This window comes from Odocoileus virginianus, chromosome 26, assembly GCF_023699985.2.
Source record: "Odocoileus virginianus isolate 20LAN1187 ecotype Illinois chromosome 26, Ovbor_1.2, whole genome shotgun sequence".
Classification (NCBI taxonomy): domain Eukaryota; kingdom Metazoa; phylum Chordata; class Mammalia; order Artiodactyla; family Cervidae; genus Odocoileus; species Odocoileus virginianus.
Window position 1 is genome coordinate 45,745,485 of NC_069699.1, and position 20,406 is coordinate 45,765,890.

The 20,406-nt window shown below is 38.4% G+C and overlaps 1 protein-coding gene across 9 annotated transcripts in view; it reads left to right on the plus strand.

Moving 5' to 3' along the window:
• Positions 1-20,406, plus strand: part of DCAF1 (DDB1 and CUL4 associated factor 1) — a 101,038-nt gene that overhangs the window by 47,480 nt on the left and 33,152 nt on the right. For all 9 annotated transcript variants that reach the window (XM_020876070.2, XM_070456009.1, XM_020876079.2 and 6 more), the window contains 7 exons: positions 8,621-8,758; positions 11,106-11,618; positions 11,902-12,003; positions 14,620-14,778; positions 15,973-16,152; positions 16,634-16,843; positions 17,661-17,830. In XM_020876070.2, the coding sequence (XP_020731729.1) occupies positions 8,621-8,758; positions 11,106-11,618; positions 11,902-12,003; positions 14,620-14,778; positions 15,973-16,152; positions 16,634-16,843; positions 17,661-17,830 (1,472 nt within the window). The remainder of the gene's footprint in view (positions 1-8,620; positions 8,759-11,105; positions 11,619-11,901; positions 12,004-14,619; positions 14,779-15,972; positions 16,153-16,633; positions 16,844-17,660; positions 17,831-20,406) is intronic.

Below are 20,406 nucleotides of genomic sequence, written 5' to 3' on the forward strand. Positions count from 1 at the left end.
GCCCTTTCACAGCATCATCTTTTAGGATTTGAAATAGCTCAACTGGAATTTCATCACCTCCACTAGCTTTGTTTATAGTGATGGTTCTTAAGGCCCACTTAACTTCGCATTCCCGGATGTCTGGCTCTAGGTGGGTGATCACACCATTGTGGTTATCTGGGTCATCAAGATCTTTTTCATATACCTCTTAATATCTTCTGCTTCTGTTAGGTCCATACTGTTTCTGTCCTTTATTGTGCCCATCTTCGCATGAAATGTTCCCCTGGTATCTCTAATTTTCTTGAAGAGATCTCTAGTCTTTCCCATACTATTGTTTTCCTCTCTTTCTTTGCATTGATCACTGAGGAAGGCTTGCTATTCTTTGGTTAAAATGGTTGTCTGAGGGGAGGCCTTACAAATAGCTGAGAAGAGAAGCTAAAGGCAAAGGAGAAAAGGAAAGATACACCCATTTGAATGCAGAGTTCCAAAGAGTAGCAAGGAGAGATAAGAAAGCCTTCCTCAGTGATCAGCTTTCTCCTTGGCAAGTAAATTTTCTAATTTTTCTTGGCTCCTCCTCATAGTTTCTAGTTCCTTTTTATGGTAATCTGCATTTCTATTGATAGTTTTTCTTAATTCCTTCAGTATTTTCATTACATTCTTTTTAAACTTGGTGTCTGTTAGACTGAACTGTTTTACTCTTTGTTCTTTCAGGGGAATTCTCTTGATCTTTTGACTGGGAGTGGTTTGTCTGCTTCTTCATGTTCTTTATATTTCTCTTACTCTGTGAGTTTAGGAGAACTGATTATCTACTGTAGTCTTGGAGGGTTTGTTTATTTGTGGGAGTTTCCCCTGAGTAGCTTGTGTGGTTTGACTGTTTTTTTTGGCATGAGGGCTGTTTTGGGTTTGGGTTCTTACAGCCTTTGCTCAGTGTGTGCTGGCTGTTATCCCCTTGGTAGAAGCCATGCAGGTGCATGACCTGACTGTGGGATCCTTGATGGTGGCGCTCTGCCTGTGCCTCCTGGGGAGATGGGGGCATTGGTTGGAGCTCAGTCCTGGGACCCTTAGCCAGCCATCCACACCTGCCTCTGGAGTCTGAGGTGGTAGTGCTGGCTCGTGCCTACTTCTGAGGCTTGTGTAGGTTGGTGCCTTGCCACCTGAGAGAACATGCAGAGAAAGAAACTTCTATGGAGTACCCACCCCTTTCCTCACAGGACCCCCAACAACGAGGTCTTGCTTCTCTGGTGGGCCCAGGCTTCTTCCCGTACTCCTTTGGTTATTGTGCACCACACCTTAGTCGCCTCAGTACTCAGCCCCTGCCCTCCTCGGCAGAAGGGCAAGCGTCTGGGATTGGAGAGGGTCAGGTGGGGGCACCGACTGTCTCTGCAGGGCTTTCTCTGCTTTGCCCTATGCAAACTGGTTGCTGCACTCTCCTCTGAGGCTCTGAAGCTCCCCTTCTGTCCCAGCTGATCACCTTGCCAGTGAAGGGTCTTCCGAGTTTTGAAACTTTTACTTTTTCACAGCTCCATCCCAGGTGCACAGGTCCTGTCCGCCTTTCTTTCTCTCTTTTCTTTTGTCCTACCCAGTTACTTGGGGATTTGCTTGTCCTTTTGGAAGTCTGAGGTCTTCTGCCAGCGTTTCGTAGGTATTCTGGTGACAATTGTTCCACATGTAAGTGTATTTTTGATCTATTTATTAGAACGTGAGCTGAGTAGGACATCTGCCACCTAAATGATTTCCTAAATTTTATTTAAAATTATTTGGCTGTATAGTTTCTTCATTCTATTAAGTGTTATGGAACTGAATACTATTATAATGTATATGTACCAGGTTTTCCACACACTGTTTAGTTTGTCAGTGTATGCTTTTAATCCAGTCAGATCAGAACCTTTACAGACTTAATTCTTTAAGAGTTCTGTCTTAAATAATAAAAATAACATTTTTATTTCTTTGAGGTTGTCTTAAGTTATTTGAGGTCAGAAGGATAAAATTGGAGAGAATGAAATCTCAGAAATTGTACCTTTTAGGTCAACATTTCTAAAATTTCATACTCTGAAACATTAAGATTACCCTAAAATTTTAATAGGTGTTTTATGATGAAAATTTCCATCATATTAGGGGTCAGTTAGGTAGATGGCTACTATCTATTGAGCGCTAGGCCTGTGCCGAGCATTTTATTTGCATCTATCACTTAATTCTCACAGTATCCCATGAGGTAGGAAGAAAAGCATGATCTATGGTATTTCAGAAGGAGAGAGGGAAAAAATGGTTTTAATATAGAAGGGGTTACCCAGATCTGTCAAGCTGAATAACCAGGGTAACCTATATACTCTCCTGTTGCACACAAATGCAAATTCCAGGTAAACTGTAAAAAAAAAAACTCTTAGTGAAATCCCTAGGTGCCAGAAATGAAGATGGAATTGTAAAACAGAAGTGATAATTGAGGACAAGAGACAGAATCTTGGGTGAGGAGTTAGAATTGGGATCTTGACCTCCACGTAAAACTGGGACTCCCAAGGGACCGTCACTGAAACAGTGGAAAAGAAAAATATCTGCTTTATGCTGTGGGAAGATGACAGATTTCTCAGTCTCTGACTTCAGTCTAAGGGGCAGGGCAGGTAGTCTCTGACAAATTCTGGGCATGGGCCTTACTTGGGTATATGTTTGAAAGTTTTGTTATATGATTGGCAACCCCAGAGTCAATGAACAACAGTAACAACATTGTTCTGGATCAGTGATGTTCTTTGGTTGTCTGGCAGAAGCAAATATAAAACTCCTCTTGCGGGGAAGCTCTCACAATCCAGGCCAGAAGGGATTCTCACAGAAAAAATGATTTTCAGGAAAAGTGAGTTTACAAAAAAATTACAAAGTATCCCAGCAAATAATCCTCCATGATTAAGAGTCAGCAGTTAAATAATGATTGGATGTGTTTCCTTTTAAGATTTTTCATTACTAGCATAGAAATGTAACTGATTTTTGTGTATTGATTTTGTATTCTGCAACTTTGTGGAATTCATTTGTTCTAACAAGTTTTTTTGGGGGGGATGTTGAATCTGTAGAGTTTTTCATGTATAAGATCATGTCATTTGTGAACAGAGCTAATTTTATTTCTTCCTTTCCAAAATAAATGCCTTTAATTTCTTTTTCTTGCCAGTTGCAAGTTGGACACAACTTAGTGACTGAATAACAACAACTATGTTGAATAGAAGTGGTGAAAGCAGACATCCTTGTCTTGTTCTTAATATTTGGAGAAAGTCTGTCAGTCTTTAATTTACTGTTGCATGTAATGTTAGCTCTGTTTCTGTTTTTTTTTCCATAACTGTCCTTAATTGTGTTGAGGAAATTTCCTTCTGTTCCTAGTTTATGTGTGTGTGTGTGTGTGTGTGTTTTTCGGCTTTGCTGGATCTTTGTTGCTTTGCATGTGCTTTCTCTCGTTAAGGTGAGCAGGGGACTCCTCGACTCCTCTTTGTTGTGGTGCATGGGCTTCTCATCGCAGGTACTTGCCTTGTTGTGGAGCATGGGCTTTAGGCACGTGGGCTTAGTAGTTGCAACTCACAGGCTCTAGAGCCCGATAGTTGTGGCACATGGGCTCTGCGGCTTGTGGGGTCTTCCTGGACCAGGGGTTGAACCAGTGTCTCCTGCATTGCAAAGTGGATTCTTAACCACCGGACTACCAGGGAAACCCTATGAAGTGGTTTTTAATGAGAGGGCTTTTACTTCTGTCAAATTATTTTTTCTTATCAGCTGACACTGTCATGTGGTTTTCTACTAATTCACAAAAATTAATTCACACTAATTCAATTAATGCGGTCTGTTACATAGATGGATTTTTGCATTTTGAACCGTATTTGCGCGTTTGGGTAGATTCACTTGGTTGTGGTATATTCAGTAATCTCTTACAATGCTGTTTAACTCATTTTGCAAGTATTTTTTGAGAATTTTTGCACCAATAGTCATAAGGGATATCTAGTTTCCTTGCACTGTCTTTGTATCAGGGTAATGCTGGCTTCATAGAATTAGTTGGGAAGTTTTCCCTTTTCATCAATTTTTTGGGAAAAGTTTTAAAAGGCTTGGTATTAATTCCTTAAATGTTTGGTAGAATTTACCAGTTAGACCCTCTGGTCCTATGTTTTTCTATTTGGGGTGGGTTTGAAGACAGATTAATCCTCCTTAGTGGTTATGGGTCTGTTCAGTTTTTCTGTTTCTTCATTAGTCAGTTTTTGTAGATTGTGTTTCTAGAAGTTTGTCCATTTAACCTAAGTCACTAAATTTTTTGTTTATAGTGTTCTCCTGAAATCCTCCCTCACTTCTTTTTTTTTCAACTGTGCAGCACATGTCTTGCAGGACCTTAGTTCCCTGAGCGGGGACCTAACCTGTACCCTCAAACATGAAAGCACAGAGTCCTAACCACTGGACTGCCAGTGAGTTCCCTTATTATCCTTTTTGTTTCTGTAAAATTGGTAATAATGCCTTCCTTTTTATTTTTGATTCTAGTAATTTGTCTTCTCTTCTTTTTTCTTGAGGCCAGTCTAGCTCAAGGTTTGTCAATTAAAAAAAAATTTTACTTGTTTATTTTTGGCTGTGCTGGGTCTTTGTTGCTGCCCTTGGGCTTTCTCTAGTTGTGGCCAGTCAGGGCTACTCTTGGTTGCAGTACCCGGGCTTCTCACTGTGGTGGCTTCTCTTGTTGCAAAGCTTGGGCTCTAGGGCTCACACGCTTCAGTAGTTGTGGTGCATGGGCTTAGTTGCGCTTTGGCATGTGGGATCTTCTCGGACCAGGGATCAAACCCGTGTCCATTGTTTTGCAAGGTGAATTCTTAACACTGTACCACCAGGGAAGCCCTGTGTCAATTTTTTTTTGATCCTTTCAAAAAAACAACTTTTGGTTTCATTAATTTTCTATATTTTTCTATTCGGTATTTTCTCTCTTCATTCTAAACTTTATTATTATTTTTATGTCTGTTATCTTTGGGTTTTATTTGCTCTTTCTTGTTTCTTGAAGTATATAATTAGGTTATTAATTTGTGACCTTTTTTTCTTTTTAACTTTATGTACTTATAAATTTTGCTCTTTGCATTGCTTAGACAGCATCCCACCAGTTTTGGTGTGCTGTGTTTTTATTATCATTCATCTCAAGGTACTAAGTTTTCACTGTGATTTCTAATTTGACCCGTTGGTTGGTGATGACTGTTAATTTCCACATAACAAATTTTCCAGTTTTCTCTTGGGTTATTGATTTCACATTTCATTCCATTGTGATTGAAAAAAAATCTTTGTAAGAGGTCAGCCCTTTTAAAATTATTAAGATGTGTTTTGTGGCCTAACATATTGTCTATTCTGGGAAATGTTCCACCTGTACTTGAGAAAAATGTGTATTCTGCTCTTGTTGGATAGAGTATTTGCTATGTGTCTTTTAGATTGAATTGGTTTTCAGTGTTGTTCAGCTCCTCTGTTTCCTTGTTGATTTTCTGTTCAGTTCTATCTATTATTGAAAGCTGGGATAAAGAGTTTATGTTTGGGATAATGAAATTCTAGAAATACAGTGGTAATGGTTATACAACATTGTGACTGTATTTAATCCCACTGAATTGCACACTTAAAATGGTTAAAATAGTTAAAAAAATTATTGAATGTTAAAAAAAAAGACTGCAAAAAATGGCCATTTGAACAATGAATCAAGGAACTACTGGAAATAAAAATTCCAGTTATTGAATTTTAAATTTTAATAGACATAGACCAAAGTCCCAACATAGCTACTGATAGAATTAATGAACTTGGATATCTGACAGGATAGTCAGTAATGAAGTGCTTAGAAAAGAGAAGAAAATTATGAAAGAAGTTGAGATATGGAGACTAGAATTAGAAAATTTTGAATGTATCTAAAAGGAATTTCAGAAAAAGAATAGAAGGAGCTTCCCTGGTGGTCCAGTGGTTAACAGTCCACGCTTCCACTGCAGGGAGTATAGGTTTATCTCTGGTTGGGAAACTATGATCCCACATGCTGTTCCGTGAGGGCACAAAGATCACATACAGACACAGAGAATAGAAAGATAGTGTTCAGAGAGACAAGGCTGCTGCTGCTACTAAGTCACTTCAATGGTGTCCGACTCTGTGTGATCCCATAGACGGCAGCCCACTAGGCTCCCCCGTCCCTGGGATTCTCCAGGCAAGAGTACTGGAGTGGGGTGCCATTGCCTTCTCCGGAGACAAGGCGAGGAGCTTATAAATAAATGAAAGACGTGACCACTCAGATTCTCTCTCTTTCTCTCTCTCTCTCTCTCTCTCTCTCTCTCTCACACACACACACACACACACACACACACGGAATAGAAAGGCCGTATTCAGAGAGATGAGGCTAGGATCTTAATTAATGAAAGACACGACCACTCAGATTCAGAAAGCCCAAAAAAGAACACCAAAGACAAAAAGGTTTTAAAAGCAACTAGAGTGAAAAAGATTCCTGCAAATTCACAGCAAGTTTTGCCACAGCATCAGTAGAGGCCATAGTAGAAAGTGTCTTCAGAGAATGTCTGTAAACCTAGAAATGACTACAATTTTGGGGGGACAAAAGAGGGAACAAATTCTGGGTAACATGTAATGGAAAGGAATAGTTGGAGTTAGTATTTAAAGTTTTTGTGCTGTTCAGAAAGAAGAGTGAAAGACACTTAAGAAGTAGATGATATGTTTGTTTTCACATCGGTAAGTATTTTAAAACAAAATTTCTCAAAGTGTATTGTTTAGAGTGTTAATAACTTTTTTGAAGAAAGTTTAAAACTTAGAAATATATAGGAGAATGACACCATGACCTTAGGGAAGAGTTTTAAGATATAAAGTGCACAAAGTTTAAAAGAAAATACTATTATATATGATTACATAAAATTAAGAAGTTGTGCTTATCATGAAACACTGGTAAAAGACATAGGTATTTCAGAGAAGGTGGAAGTATGAACGATCACAAGGCATGAAAAAAATGCTAAACCTCATTAGTAAATGAGAAAATTAATGAAGCATTAAATTTTCATACCCACCGTACTACAAAAAGTAAAAAGTCTGATAGTGGTCAACTTTTAGTAAAGATGTATTAAAAAAATGGACTATTCAGTGTTGGAAATGTGAATTGTTGTGATCACTTTGAAAAATAGTTTGGCTGCCTCTAGTAAAGTTGAGCATACACACCTGTGACTTAGTAGTTCTGTTCCTAGGTGTCTACTCTAGGGACATATTTGCACACAGAAAAAGGTAAAAGTTAAGTGAACAAAATAGCAGCAGAACATGGAGGTGAAGAGCATTTGGAGGTATGCTGCCTGGGATAAGACCCCAGCTCTGCTACTTACTAGTTTTGTGACTTTTGGTAAGTTACTTAACCTCATTGTGACAGTGTTCTCTTCTGTAAATATAGTACTTTGCCCAATCATACAAAGTTGATACAAGGATTAAGTAAATTGTATGTAAAGCCTGTCTTATGTTGGGTACTGTTTGTGACAATTACACATAACAGTATACTGCTACTGCTACTGCTAAGTCACTTCAGTCGTGTCTGACTCTGTGCAACCCCATCCCTGGGATTCTCCAGGCACGAACACTGGAGTGGGTTGCCATTTCCTTCTCCAGTGCATAAAAGTTAAAAGTGAAAGTGAAGTTGCTTAGTCATGTCCAACTCTTCGCCACCCCATGGACTGCAGCCTACCAGGCTCCTCTGTCCATGGGTTTTTCCAGGCAAGAGTACTGGAGCATAACGGCATAGATGAATGTAAAAAAAACATAATGTTGAGTAAAAGAAACAAGTTGCAGGAAAATACGTATGACACACACAGTTTATACAGTTCAAAGCCTATAACATTTAACAAAAGCTCTACAAGAAAATTATTAAAATTTAGGAAGGTAGATACCCTTTGGAGAGGAAGGAGGTTGATGATATAGGGAAGGACAGATGGGAGGCTTCTCTCTCTGAAGGTGAAAGAAAGTGAAAGTAAAGTCTCTCAGTCGTGTCTGACTCTGCAACCCCATGGACTGTAGCCTACCAGGCTCCTCCATCCATGGAATTTTCCAGGCAAGAGTACTGGAGTGGGTTGCCATTTCCTTCTCCAGGGGATCTTCCCGATCCAGGGATCAAACCTGGGTCTCCCTCATTGCAGGCAGATTCTTTACCATCTGAGACACCAGGGAAGCCCTTAAACTCATTGGTAAATCACAGAGGTGATTTTCATTTTCTTTGGACTGTACATGTTTATGTATTTTATTTCATAATAAAAAATAAGAGTGGGATATGTGGAGTTTAAACACTTGTTTTATGGAGGACTTCTTAGACATTGAAAATGTTAATTGTGCGTTGTGAACTTCAAAGAGCCACATAGAATTTTTAGTGCTCTCCGCTTGGTTATGGAACCTTTTGGGTCTTAATAGCTACATTATGTGATAGTTGATCTTGAGCTTGAGTTTTAGTGGATAAATAGGACTGTTTCACAGATGCACAGTTGTTTTAAACCACCTACTATAGTACATTTAGTTTGCTTACATTTTGTAATCTTATGAGCAATATTGAAATATTTTATTAAAATTTATTTTATAAACTGAAGTCATTGCTTATATCTTGAATTATGAAATCTTTACCCACCTGATTTGTACTATTTCATTTCCTTTACTAAAGGAAGGAATTGTTGAGAATCTTTTCAAATGGGCCCGAGAGGCTGATCAGCCACTGAGGACATACTCTACTGGTCTGTTAGGAGGTGCTATGGAAAATCAAGACATTGCTGCCAACTACAGGGATGAAAATTCACAGCTGGTAAGGACCATGTCAGAATGATTTCTTCATGCAAGATAGTATATTCACTCATTCTTTCTTGCTATTTGAAGTTGAGTCAGTAGGTCTTACTCATTGTACTAAAGTATAGCTATAATATCAGTATTTCAGCTCCTACCTTATGTAAGAGTTTTGACTGTACCTTTTTTTAACTTTAATATAGCAGTTTTTCATTTTGTCAAAGATCATGATAGTTTGTACCAGATAAACAGTACCATTCCCTCTTACTTTGCCACATTTGGATTATGAAAAATTTCAAACATATAGCAAAATACAATTTTACAGCAAACACCTGTATGTAGACCACTTATATTGATTGTGAGCATTTACTGTACTTATATTTATGACGTACTCATCTGTCCATTTACCCCTCTTTTCTGTCTATTCACCATTGTTTGTTTTTTTTAAATGCAGTTTAAAATAAGTTGCAGAAACAGAAAAAGAGACTCAGATGTATAGAACAGACTTGTGGACTCTGGGAGAAGGCGAGGGTGGGATGTTTCAAGAGAACAGCATTGAAACATGTATATTATCTAGGGTGAAACAGATCACCAGCCCAGGTTGGGTACATGAGACAAGTGCTCGGGCCTGGTGCACCGGGAAGACCCAGAGGGATCGGGTCCAGACGGAGGTGGGAGGGGGGGACCGGGATGGGGAATACACGTAAATCCATGGCTAATTCATTTCAATGTATGACAAAAACTACTGTAATGATGTAAAGTAATTAGCCTCCAACTAATAAAAATAAATGGAAAAATAAAATAAGTTGCAGGCCTGATCACTTTTTTTTTTAAAACTAAGCATAATACTACAGTTTTTGATTGGACCAAAAAATGAGTATCTAAAGGAAAACGTAAGTGGTGAACTTGAAAAATAGCTTATGTAATTATGTGTAATGTGGATGACAGTATTTAACAGAATACAGATAAAAGTTTGAAAAACCTTTGTGTTTGATTTTCAAAGACATGTGTTAAAAATTGTGAATATACCTAGTGTCTGCCCCTTCAAATGTGATGGTCCAGTCCAGCATGATCCAGACAGATGTGTTGTGAATTAGGTTTTATCTGTAAATCTTCTGGTTTGGATTCTTGGAAATTTTATGGGGAATGAGACTTTTAGCCATTACTATATTTCATCAAGCTGTAGGAATCAAGTCAACATACTTGTCAGATCTGTGCTCTTGCCAGTCATTGAGATAACTGTCTGAGTATCCTTAAATGGAAGAAAGAATTACTTGACTTGTTTATTTATTTATTTATTTTTTTTGTGGTTTTTGTCATACATTGAAATGAATTAGCCATGGATTTACATGTATTCCCCATCCCGGTCCCCCCTCCCACCTCCCTCTCCACCCCATCCCTCTGGGTCTTCCCAGTGCACCAGGCCTGAGCACTTGTCTCCTACGTCCAACCTGGGCTGGTGATCTGTTTCACCCTAGATATACATGTTTCGATGCTGTTCTCTTGAAACATCCCACCCTCGCCTTCTCCCACAGAGTCCACAAGTCTGTTCTATACATCTGAGTCTCTTTTTCTTTTTTTGCATATAAGGTTATCGTTACCATCTTTCTAAATTCCATATATATGTGTTAGTATACTGTAATGGTCTTTATCTTTCTGGCTTACTTCGCTCTGTATAATGGATTCCAGTTTCACCCATCTCATTAGAACTGATTCAAATGAATTCTTTTTGATGGCTGAGTAATATTCCATGGTGTATATGTACCACAGCTTCCTCATCCATTCGTCTGCTGATGGGCATCTAGGTTGCTTCCATGACCTGGCTATTATAAACAGTGCTGCGATGAACATTGGGGTGCACGTGTCTCTTTCGGATCTGGTTTCCTCAGTGTGTATGCCTAGAAGTGGTATTGCTGGGTCATATGGCAGATCTATTTCCAGCTTTTTAAGGAATCTCCACACTGTTTTCCATAGTGGCTGTACTAATTTGCATTCCCACCAACAGTGTAAGAGGGTTCCCTTTTCTCCACACCCTCTCCAGCATTTATTGCTTGTAGACTTTTGGATAGCAGCCATCCTGACTGGTGTATAATGGTACCTCATTGTGGTTTTGATTTGCATTTCTCTGATAATGAGTGATGTTGAGCATCTTTTCATGTGTTTTTTTGCCATCCGTATGTCTTCCTTGGAGAAATGTCTGTTTAGTTCTTTGGCCCATTTTTTGATTGGGTCATTTATTTTTCTGGAGTTGAGCTGGAGGAGTTGCTTGTATATATTTGAGATTAATCCTTTGTCTGTTGCTTCATTTGACTTGTTTAAATTAAGATACAGAAGAGATAAACCTGTTTTATTCCAATATCTGTTGATAGGTGGCATTAGTGCTTCGAAGATTGAGGGAGCTACAGCTTCAGGAGGTAACTTCAAAGCAAGAAAGCAAGCGTCCTAGCCCACGAAAGCTCTCCTCTGAACCCCTCTTGCCTCTGGATGAAGAAGCTGTGGATATGGACTATGGCGACATGGCTGTAGATGTAGTGGATGGCGAGCAAGAGGAAGCTTCTGGAGACATGGAGATCTCCTTTCATCTTGAGTCAGGCCACAAGACCAGTAGCAGAGTGAACTCAGCAACTAAACTTGAAGAAGGGGCATTGAGGAAAAACAAGTCAACAAAACAGGCTGACAGAGAGAGCTTCAGGAAAGCCAAGCAAAAGTTGGGTTTTTCATCGTCTGATCCAGACCGCATGTTTGTTGAATTGTCCAATAGCAGCTGGTCAGAAATGTCCCCCTGGGTGATTGGCACCAATTATACCCTTTATCCTATGACTCCTGCTATTGAGCAGCGACTTATTCTCCAGTATTTGACCCCTTTAGGAGAATATCAGGAGGTAAGCTTACTGGGAAAAGTAGTGTTCACGCTTCAAGACTACTGTGTTTATTTCTGGGGTATTTTGTGGTGGCATATTATACATTGATGTGTTTTCATTCTAATACAGAAAAGTCTGTGTCAAACTGGTAAAGTCTTACTGAAGTCACTCCTGATAAGGTCTTTTCGAACAAAATGTGTTTATATGTTTATAAAGGAGGGAGGAAGAGTTTCTTTAGTCTTCTGTCAGGAAATATGTGAAAATAAATTCAAATGTTAAGACGTGTCTTTGGTGTTCATTTCAGTTACTTCCCATATTCATGCAGCTTGGGTCACGGGAGTTGATGATGTTCTACATTGACTTAAAACAGACTAATGATGTCCTGCTTACATTTGAGGCACTCAAGGTAAAGTTCTTTAAAATATTAGTTACTGAGCATTTAATTAATGTGGATTGTCTAATGTGTTTTGGTATATAACATCTCTGGATTTTATTGTTTAGAATGTTTCTATTACCAGATGTGTCAGTAGTAACAAATGAAAATTTCTTATTTAAATAGAAGAGTTGAGGCTTACCAAGTTTAACTGTATACATATTGTATGATGTTAGGTTATCTAAAGTAGATAAAGTATAAATCAGAAAATGAATAAAGAAATAGAGGCATACCCAAATTCTGTGAAAGTAAAGGAATTTCTAGGTTGCAAAGGGGCTAAATATAGGAGGGCAGGTATGTCTAGCCTACTAAATCCATACCTCTTCATGATAATTAAGGTAATCTGAAGGGAGAGAGGTTAAGTTGAATGAATAACATTGTGGCTGTTATAGTTCTACCTAACAGGTAACTAATGGACACAGTACTGTTCTGTGATACTTACAGGATTAGACAAATAAATTAAGTCTCTGCTGCTTATCATTTGGTTGAGAGAGCCAGGCATGTAAGCCTATGATTTCTTTTAGATATCATAGATGTTGTGACAGAAGTATTAGGGCACAAAGGAAGGAATGGTCTGTTCTCCTTGAGAAATAGTAGCTTCTAGACAAAACCTCTGAAAAAGAGATGATGTTCTCGCTCTTTCAAGGTATAATTTCATTCCTGATATTCCAGAGCTACAGTGTTCGATAGAACTTTCTGTGATGATAGAAATGTTCTTTGTGCTTTTCAGTACAGTGGCTACTAGCCATAAACGAGCATGTAAAATGTAGCTAGTGCCACTGAGCCCCTGAGTTTTTAACTTAATTTTAATGAAATTAGTCACATGTAGCCAGTGACTACTGTGTTGGCCAGCACAATTCCAAAGTGCATTGGAATTAAATAGAAATGATGAAATTTGACTTGCAGACCCCAGAAATTTCAAGTTTGGAGGAGGTTAGACATAAATTAGAGTAACGTGTGTGGAATGCAGTGTGTGTGTCTGTGTGTGTGTGTATAAATCATGTGCAAACTCATGATTTTACTTTGAACAGTGGGATGAAGCTGGAGGTCAGAGTTGTCTCCAGTGGCCCAAGGTATTGTTTTCATATGCAGCATCCTGTCTTGAAAAGGAAATAGTGGAAGAAAGGCTTTGGGCAGTTGCTATTTCTGTAAGTCTTTGTATGAGAACCTGTAATGGGTGCCATTATTCACCTGTTTCTTTGCAGAATCATATAAGGGATTAGAGAAAATGAAATAAGGATGAACAGGGTAAAACCAGATAAGAGATCCTTCTTATGGGGAAATAAAAAGTGTAGAAAGTTATGTGTACGGTTTTGTTCAAAGGGAAGACTCAGTTGTGCAGGAGAAGGGGTAAGTGTTGAAGTTAATAGAAACAAAATGCGTTAAAAAATTAAGAACTAGACCTTATACAGTATAAGGAGTGAAAATAGAGTCTTTGCCCACAAGAGTGAGGTGAGCCAGGTTATGGGCTGTATTGAGCCAACTAGAATTAAGGTTCTTGGTAAAGATTGAGCCTGTTTGTTCTCTGTTTTCCCTACTGCTGATTCTGGCAGTGGAACTGCCACTTTATGGTAGTGGTTTTGAGAAAAAAGCACATGCAATGGCCTGAGTATTAGGGAGGGAACCATACATGGTTTAGCTGTTTCTTAGGGAAAGGTTTGGGTGGTAGAGGTTTGTGTATCAGACAGGAAAAGTAAACCCCGAAGGGGTTTGAATTATGTATAAGGATTAGTCCGAGTCTGTGTATTGAGAGAACTTCTGAAGAGGGTACACACCTATTGACCTTGGTGAAATTTGTATAATTATCCGTTACAAATCTGTATTGTTTTGTCTGTACCTGCTGCCTGTCTCATGACCCAGAAGACACTTTTGTGTGAGAAACAGGAGGGGGAGCTCTAGTTCTCTGGAGGCCGCATCCATATTGGCCTGGATTCAAAGTCATTGAGTAGCCTACTGCTTGCATTGCACTGCCTGCCCTTAGATTGCCCAAAGTTGAGGTACACCCAGAGAGGCTAGTTAGAATCGGATAGCAAGGTAACAAAACTTAAAAGACAACAAAAAATTGTCTAATATAGACTTAATGTATTATTAATAAAGTCTATTTAAAGTGCATTCTGATTAGTACCAGAAATGTACTAGGTTTTATAATTTGCTGAAGATTGTTTTTCAGGATATAATCAAGTATCAGTTTAAAAGAAAGCAGAGTTTTGGGTGAATCAGTGACTGAGCCAAAGCTAAAACATAGATCTGATTATGTTTAAAAGGATTAAAATGGAAAGGGTGACAAAAATCCGTTAGGGAAACTATGTAATAGTAAAGCGATTATAGGAGTGTGTCATAATGTACAGTAGTATTCTTCATTTCTTGTTTTTCACCTTAATGAAAACCTTTGGTATTAGGAGGGAATGTTACAGAATTCTAAAGTTTTTGTTTGCTTATTTTTTGTTTCCCTTAAACAGTATTGGTTTTACTTCTGTTTTGAAGGGGTGGTTGTCTACTTCTAAGGCGTCTTTGTATTTAGCAACTTAATATTCTGTGAAGAGATTTGTTCTAGATTGTTCCATGGTCATATGTATCTTCTTTGTGTAGCACCTAGCATCTCTCCTGCTCCACAATAAGTTTGCCACAGAATTTGTTGCACACGGTGGAGTACAGAAATTACTGGAAATTCCTCGTCCTTCTATGGCTGCAACTGGTGTATCAATGTGCTTGTATTACCTATCCTACAACCAGGATGCCATGGAAAGAGTAAGTTCAGTCTATTCAGATGTATGGGAATGGTATAGGGTGGGGACTACTCTCATGCATTCACAGAAAAGCTTTTGGATAAGAAAATTAAATAGTTGGATTAGGTTTTAATGAAAGGAGCAAGTACCATGAATGTCTGATCTTTACTGAGCATTCTGTTTTCAGGCTCTTCTCAGGTGTCCCTCAGTAGAGTTACATATTGCATTTTCGAGTCAGTCAATTATAAAAACAACAGATGATGCTTAGTGTATGTTAACAGGATAGTTTGTGGTAGAGATAGTAAAATCATTCCAGTTGTTCTTAGGGCTCCAGAGGTACCCCCTCTGGTTTTTCTGTTTTTCCAGTTAAGATTTTTTATTTCATGTTTTTTTTTTTTTTTTTTTTTAATGTAAGTGGGTTACGTTAGAAAAGAAATGGATCCCTAGACACCACAGCAACCCTTGTTGTTTCTATATCTGGAGCATTCTTCTGTATTTTATGCAATTGTAGCTTTTCTGGTAGAGTGAAGTTGGTAAATTACTCTTGAGTGGTGTGTTTTTTCTTCTGTGCAAATTTATTAATGGGGTAATCTTCTGATTTTAATTTTTTTACTCGTTAAGATCTAGCTTTCTGCAAAGATACATAATCTTTTGAGAGTAGTAACCTAATCTGTATTTGTACAGAATGAATTGTGGTTAAGATTTTTAAAAGTGCCAAACAAACTTGGGTAATGCTTCAGAATTCATTGTCTGACAGGCGTCAGCACCATTTGTGAGAAGAAATCAGTGAGTGAATGGATACTGAACTTGTAGACTTCAGTATCAGAAGGCTCAGTTACTTTTAACTTTTATCAACTTTTTTATCAGCCTGGGAAAGTCCCTTACATCTCTGAGCTACTTCATTAGTTAAGTGGTGATCCTGATACCTGTGTAACAGAGCGTTGTGAGCATTAAAGGATATAAATATTTGCAGAGTTTGACACTCGGAAAGCTTAGGTGGAATTTAAACATTTCTCTAAATTTAGATTGTTTTCAGCCTTGGAATAGATTGTCATAAAATTTTATTTGCAGCTTAAGCTTTAAATCAGAATGACTTACTCTGGAATGATTATTGTATTTTGCAGATACCTATGTACAGTGGTGAATTTTTTATACCTTCTGGAAGTTCCTTTCCCCCTAGTTTTAAAAAATTGTGTTTTATTTTTATCCTTTGCAGGTTTGCATGCATCCCCACAATGTTCTGTCTGATGTGGTGAACTACACACTGTGGCTAATGGAATGTTCACATGCCTCGGGATGCTGCCATGCTACCATGTTTTTCTCAATCTGCTTCTCCTTCCGGGCTGTGTTGGAACTCTTTGACCGCTATGACGGTCTTCGTCGTTTGGTGAACTTGGTGAGGTTCTTCAGTGGCTTCTCTTTGTGAGGAGTAGGGGTCCTGCTTGACATGGCTGCCCTTCAGCAGTACTGAAGAGAGAAAGCCTCTGACTGGAGGGGTTTTTCTGTCATTTTTATGGATAAAGTCTTTATTCCTCCTTCATTCACAACTTTTTCTTCCTCTTAAGTGGTCAGAGGACTATGCCATTGTAGACTTGCCTTGAAGATAGTAATCTTACAGGAGGAATTGCTTGTTCTAAAAGCAGTTTTGTGCCTGTGTGTCTTTCAACATGATTGAAAGCTATGTAATTTTTCAATATAGGTTTAGTGTTTTGTTTTCATATGTCTGCTCTTAACATGGTGTATAGACAGATGTACTTTGATGTTTATCAATCTTCTTGAGCATAAAAATCTACTGAAATCTTTCTACTTTTTTCTCCTTTTACTTTTCCTCTTTGTTCTTTCTTTTTTGCCCCATTCTTTTGCCCCTTTCTTAATAGATCAGTACTTTGGAGATTCTAAATTTGGAAGATCAGGGTGCACTTCTCAGTGATGATGAAATATTCGCTAGCCGGCAAACTGGGAAACATACCTGCATGGCCTTGCGCAAGTACTTTGAAGCTCATCTGGCCATTAAATTGGAACAAGTGAAGCAGTCTCTTCAGAGGACTGAAGGTGGCATTCTTGTTCATCCTCAACCTCCATACAAGGTGAGAGAACCTTGCCTAAAAAGAAACATTGTTAGTATTGTCTGTAGCATCTTGGGCCTGAAATGCACATTCATATCAGTGGAGTCCAGGTGGGGTGTACATTAATGGATTATACTTGCACTGTGAGGAGGCAGAATGAAATGCATGTAGGGGTGTAGGGACTTCTCTGGCTGTACAGTGGTTATATGACTCAACTTCAATGGCCCAGGTTCAATCCCTAGTCAGGGAACTAAGATCCTAGCTGCATGCTCCAAAGGAAAAAAAAAAAAAAAAGAAAATGGATGTATCGAGAACTTACTTTGCTCCCAGTTGTAAGTTTGCTACTTTGCTGGGATACTTAAAAGATAAACTGAGATGTGTGTGAAAGGACTTTTTTCTGTGGAAAGTATTAGATAGATATTTTAGCTGCTTCTATGTGGAATTTTTTTCTGAAACCTGGTGCATCTTCACTATCATTTTTGAAATTAGTATGTTTTAGAACAAAGATGAGTATCTGCATGTTTTAAGTCACATATTGAAAAGAAATCAGTTATTTTATGTGGTGCTTCTTTTTCTTCTTAAGGTGTGAAATACATGCACCAATAATTTGAACATTTTGTTACCTTTTTTGGCAGAATGTATTATGAGTCTAGTTAGAAATAAAAGATGAAGCATCATTTATATATATTAATTCACATGTGGGCTGTGGACTCAAGAAGTGTGTGTCAAGACTTATTACTTAGCTTTATTATTAAACTCTTTTGAGCATTGAGCTGTGCTGGAGAAAACAGCAGGCAGATTGATAGAGCTCTTTAATAATATAACTCTGTCCTTTTAGGCATGTTCATATACTCATGAACAGATTGTGGAAATGATGGAGTTTCTGATAGAATATGGCCCAGCACAGCTGTATTGGGAACCAGCAGAAGTCTTCCTCAAGCTGTCTTGTGTCCAGCTCTTGTTGCAGCTTATTTCTATTGCTTGCAATTGGAAGACCTATTATGCAAGGTGGGACCAGAGAGAGGCTTCACAGATTGGCTTTTTGCTTATGTTAATTTTGGTTTTCACATGGTATATGCTTAACAAACATTTGTTGAATTGAATTAAAATTTTGGACTTGAATCTGAGAAACTAGATGAAATGTGATAAATATCTTTAAATTTATAGAGTGCTTGGTCTTGGTGATTATAAATACTGCACCATAGGTAAGGATCATATCTGTACTTTTAGAGATGTTAAGCAATCTATGTGGCTACAGCTTTCAGAGGTGTGTTGAAGTCATCCTGAGACTGGAGTCTAGTGTTCTTTGTACTTAGACTTTAAATGTCTCTCTACTGCTTGGCAACCCATATATGATGTATATTTGACCTTCACATACAGCTGTATTTTTTGCTTTTGGTAGGGTTTTTACCATAAGAACAAAGCAGGGCAAGGCTCAGGGAAAAACAGCTAATGGAATCAGGCAGTTGGGTAGGTTCTATTTGAGGTTGATGCAAAAAGAAAGCTATTGTTTTGGATAAGAAGGAGTCTGGAGAGTACAAAGTAACAAAGTTTATAAGCTGTGGTTCTTGACCTCCTTGCCCTATCCACCCACTGCCATTAAGACAGGAGGTTTCTTACTCTAAATCCTAGGATAGTTAAATCTAGAGGAATACTTTTGGAGTGGTCATCTTCAAGCTTTTTGGTCTCAAAATTCCTTTAACTGTACTAGAAATTATTAGAACCCTTAAGAGCTTTTGTTTTTTATCTATTGATATTAGAAATTAAAACTGAAAATGCAAATATATTTACCCACTTATTTAAAAATAATCTGAACCCATTGCTTATTGGCATTTTTTATGAAAAGTTTCCAAAATAAAGCCAGCTGATTTTCAGCAAGTATCTGGCTTAATAGATCTCATATCTGCTTCTGTATTCAACCTTTTGTGACATCACACATGACATAGCCTCTGGAAAGCTCTGTATACACTCATGAGGGAAGGAGAGTGAGAAAGGAAAAATAACATCTTAGTGTTATTATGAAAATATTTTTAAAATCTCAGCACCTTTTGAAAAGCTCTTAGACCCCTAGGGTCCCCAAGCATACTTTTAGAATCACCGTTTTTAGAGTATTAAAGGAGGTTATTATATTTACTTGGAGAACATTGCTTTAAAGATAAGGAAAACTCAAAGGATAATAAGGTTATAAATACATTTTTTGAATGGTAAGTCCGTATGTGGATTACTTAAGAAAAAATAAGTATGTCCATTAAAAGCTTACTTTTGTAAAAATAGAATTAAAACTTGTTTTTGCTTAGAATATACAAAAACCTTAGAAATGAAAATTATTCTTTGTTCTTGTTCAGTGGCCAAATTGTGTCCAACTCTTTGTGACCTCATGAACTGTAGCCTGCCAGGCTTCCTTGTCCTTGACTGTCTCCCTGAGTTTGTGCAAACTCACATCCATTGAGTTGGTAATGCCATCCAACCATCTTATCCTCTGTCACCCCCTTCTTCTCTTGCCTTCAACCTTTCCCAGCCTCAGTGTCTTTTCCAGTGAACTGGCTCTTCACATACGGTGGCCAAAGTATGGGAGTTTCAGCTTCAGCATCAGTCCTTCCAGTGAATATTCAGGGTTTATTTCCTTTAGGATTGACTGGTTTGATCTTGCTGTCCAAGGGACTCTCAAGAGTCTTCTCCAACACCACAGTTCGAAAGCATCAGTTCTTTGGCATTGAGCCTTCTTTATGGTCCAACTCTCATATCCATACATGACTACTGGAAAAACCATAGCTTTGACTATATGGACCTTTGTCAATAAAGTGATGTCTGCTTTTTAATATGCTGTCTAGATTTGTCATAGCTATTCTTCCAAGGGACAGTTCAGTTCAGTCGCTCAGTTGTTTCTGACTCTTTGCGACCTCATGAACCACAGCACGCCAGGCCTCCCTGTCCATCACCAACTCCCGGAGTTTACGCAAACTCATGTCCATCGAGTCGGTGATGCCATCCAACCATCTCATCCTCTGTCGTCCCCTTCTCCTCCTGCCCTCAATCTTTCCCAGCATCAGCGTCTTTTCAGATGAGTCATTTCTTCATGTCAGATGGCCAAAGTATTGGAGTTTCAGCTTCAGCATCAGTCCTTCTAGTGAACACCCAGGACTGATCTCCTTTAGCATGGACTCGCTGGATCTTCTTGCAGTCCAAGGGACAGTCGAGTCTTCTCCAATACCACAGTTCAAAAGCATCAATTCTTCGGTGCTCAGCTTTTTTTATAGTTCAACTCTCATATCCATACATGACTACTGAAAAAACCATAGCCTTGACTAGACAGACCTTTGTTGACAAAGTAATGTCTCTGCTTTTTAATATGCTGTCTAAATTGGTCATAACTTTCCTTCCAAGGAGTAAGCTTCTTTTAATTTCATGGCTGCAGTCATCTGCAGTGATTTTGGAGACCCCCAAAATAAAGTCAGCCACTGTTTCCACTGTTTCCCCATCTATTTATCATGAAGTGATGGGACCAGATGCCATGATCTTAGTTTTTTGAATGTTGAGTTTTAAGCCAGCTTTTTAGTTACTTTTCTTTAGGTTCTTTAGTTAGT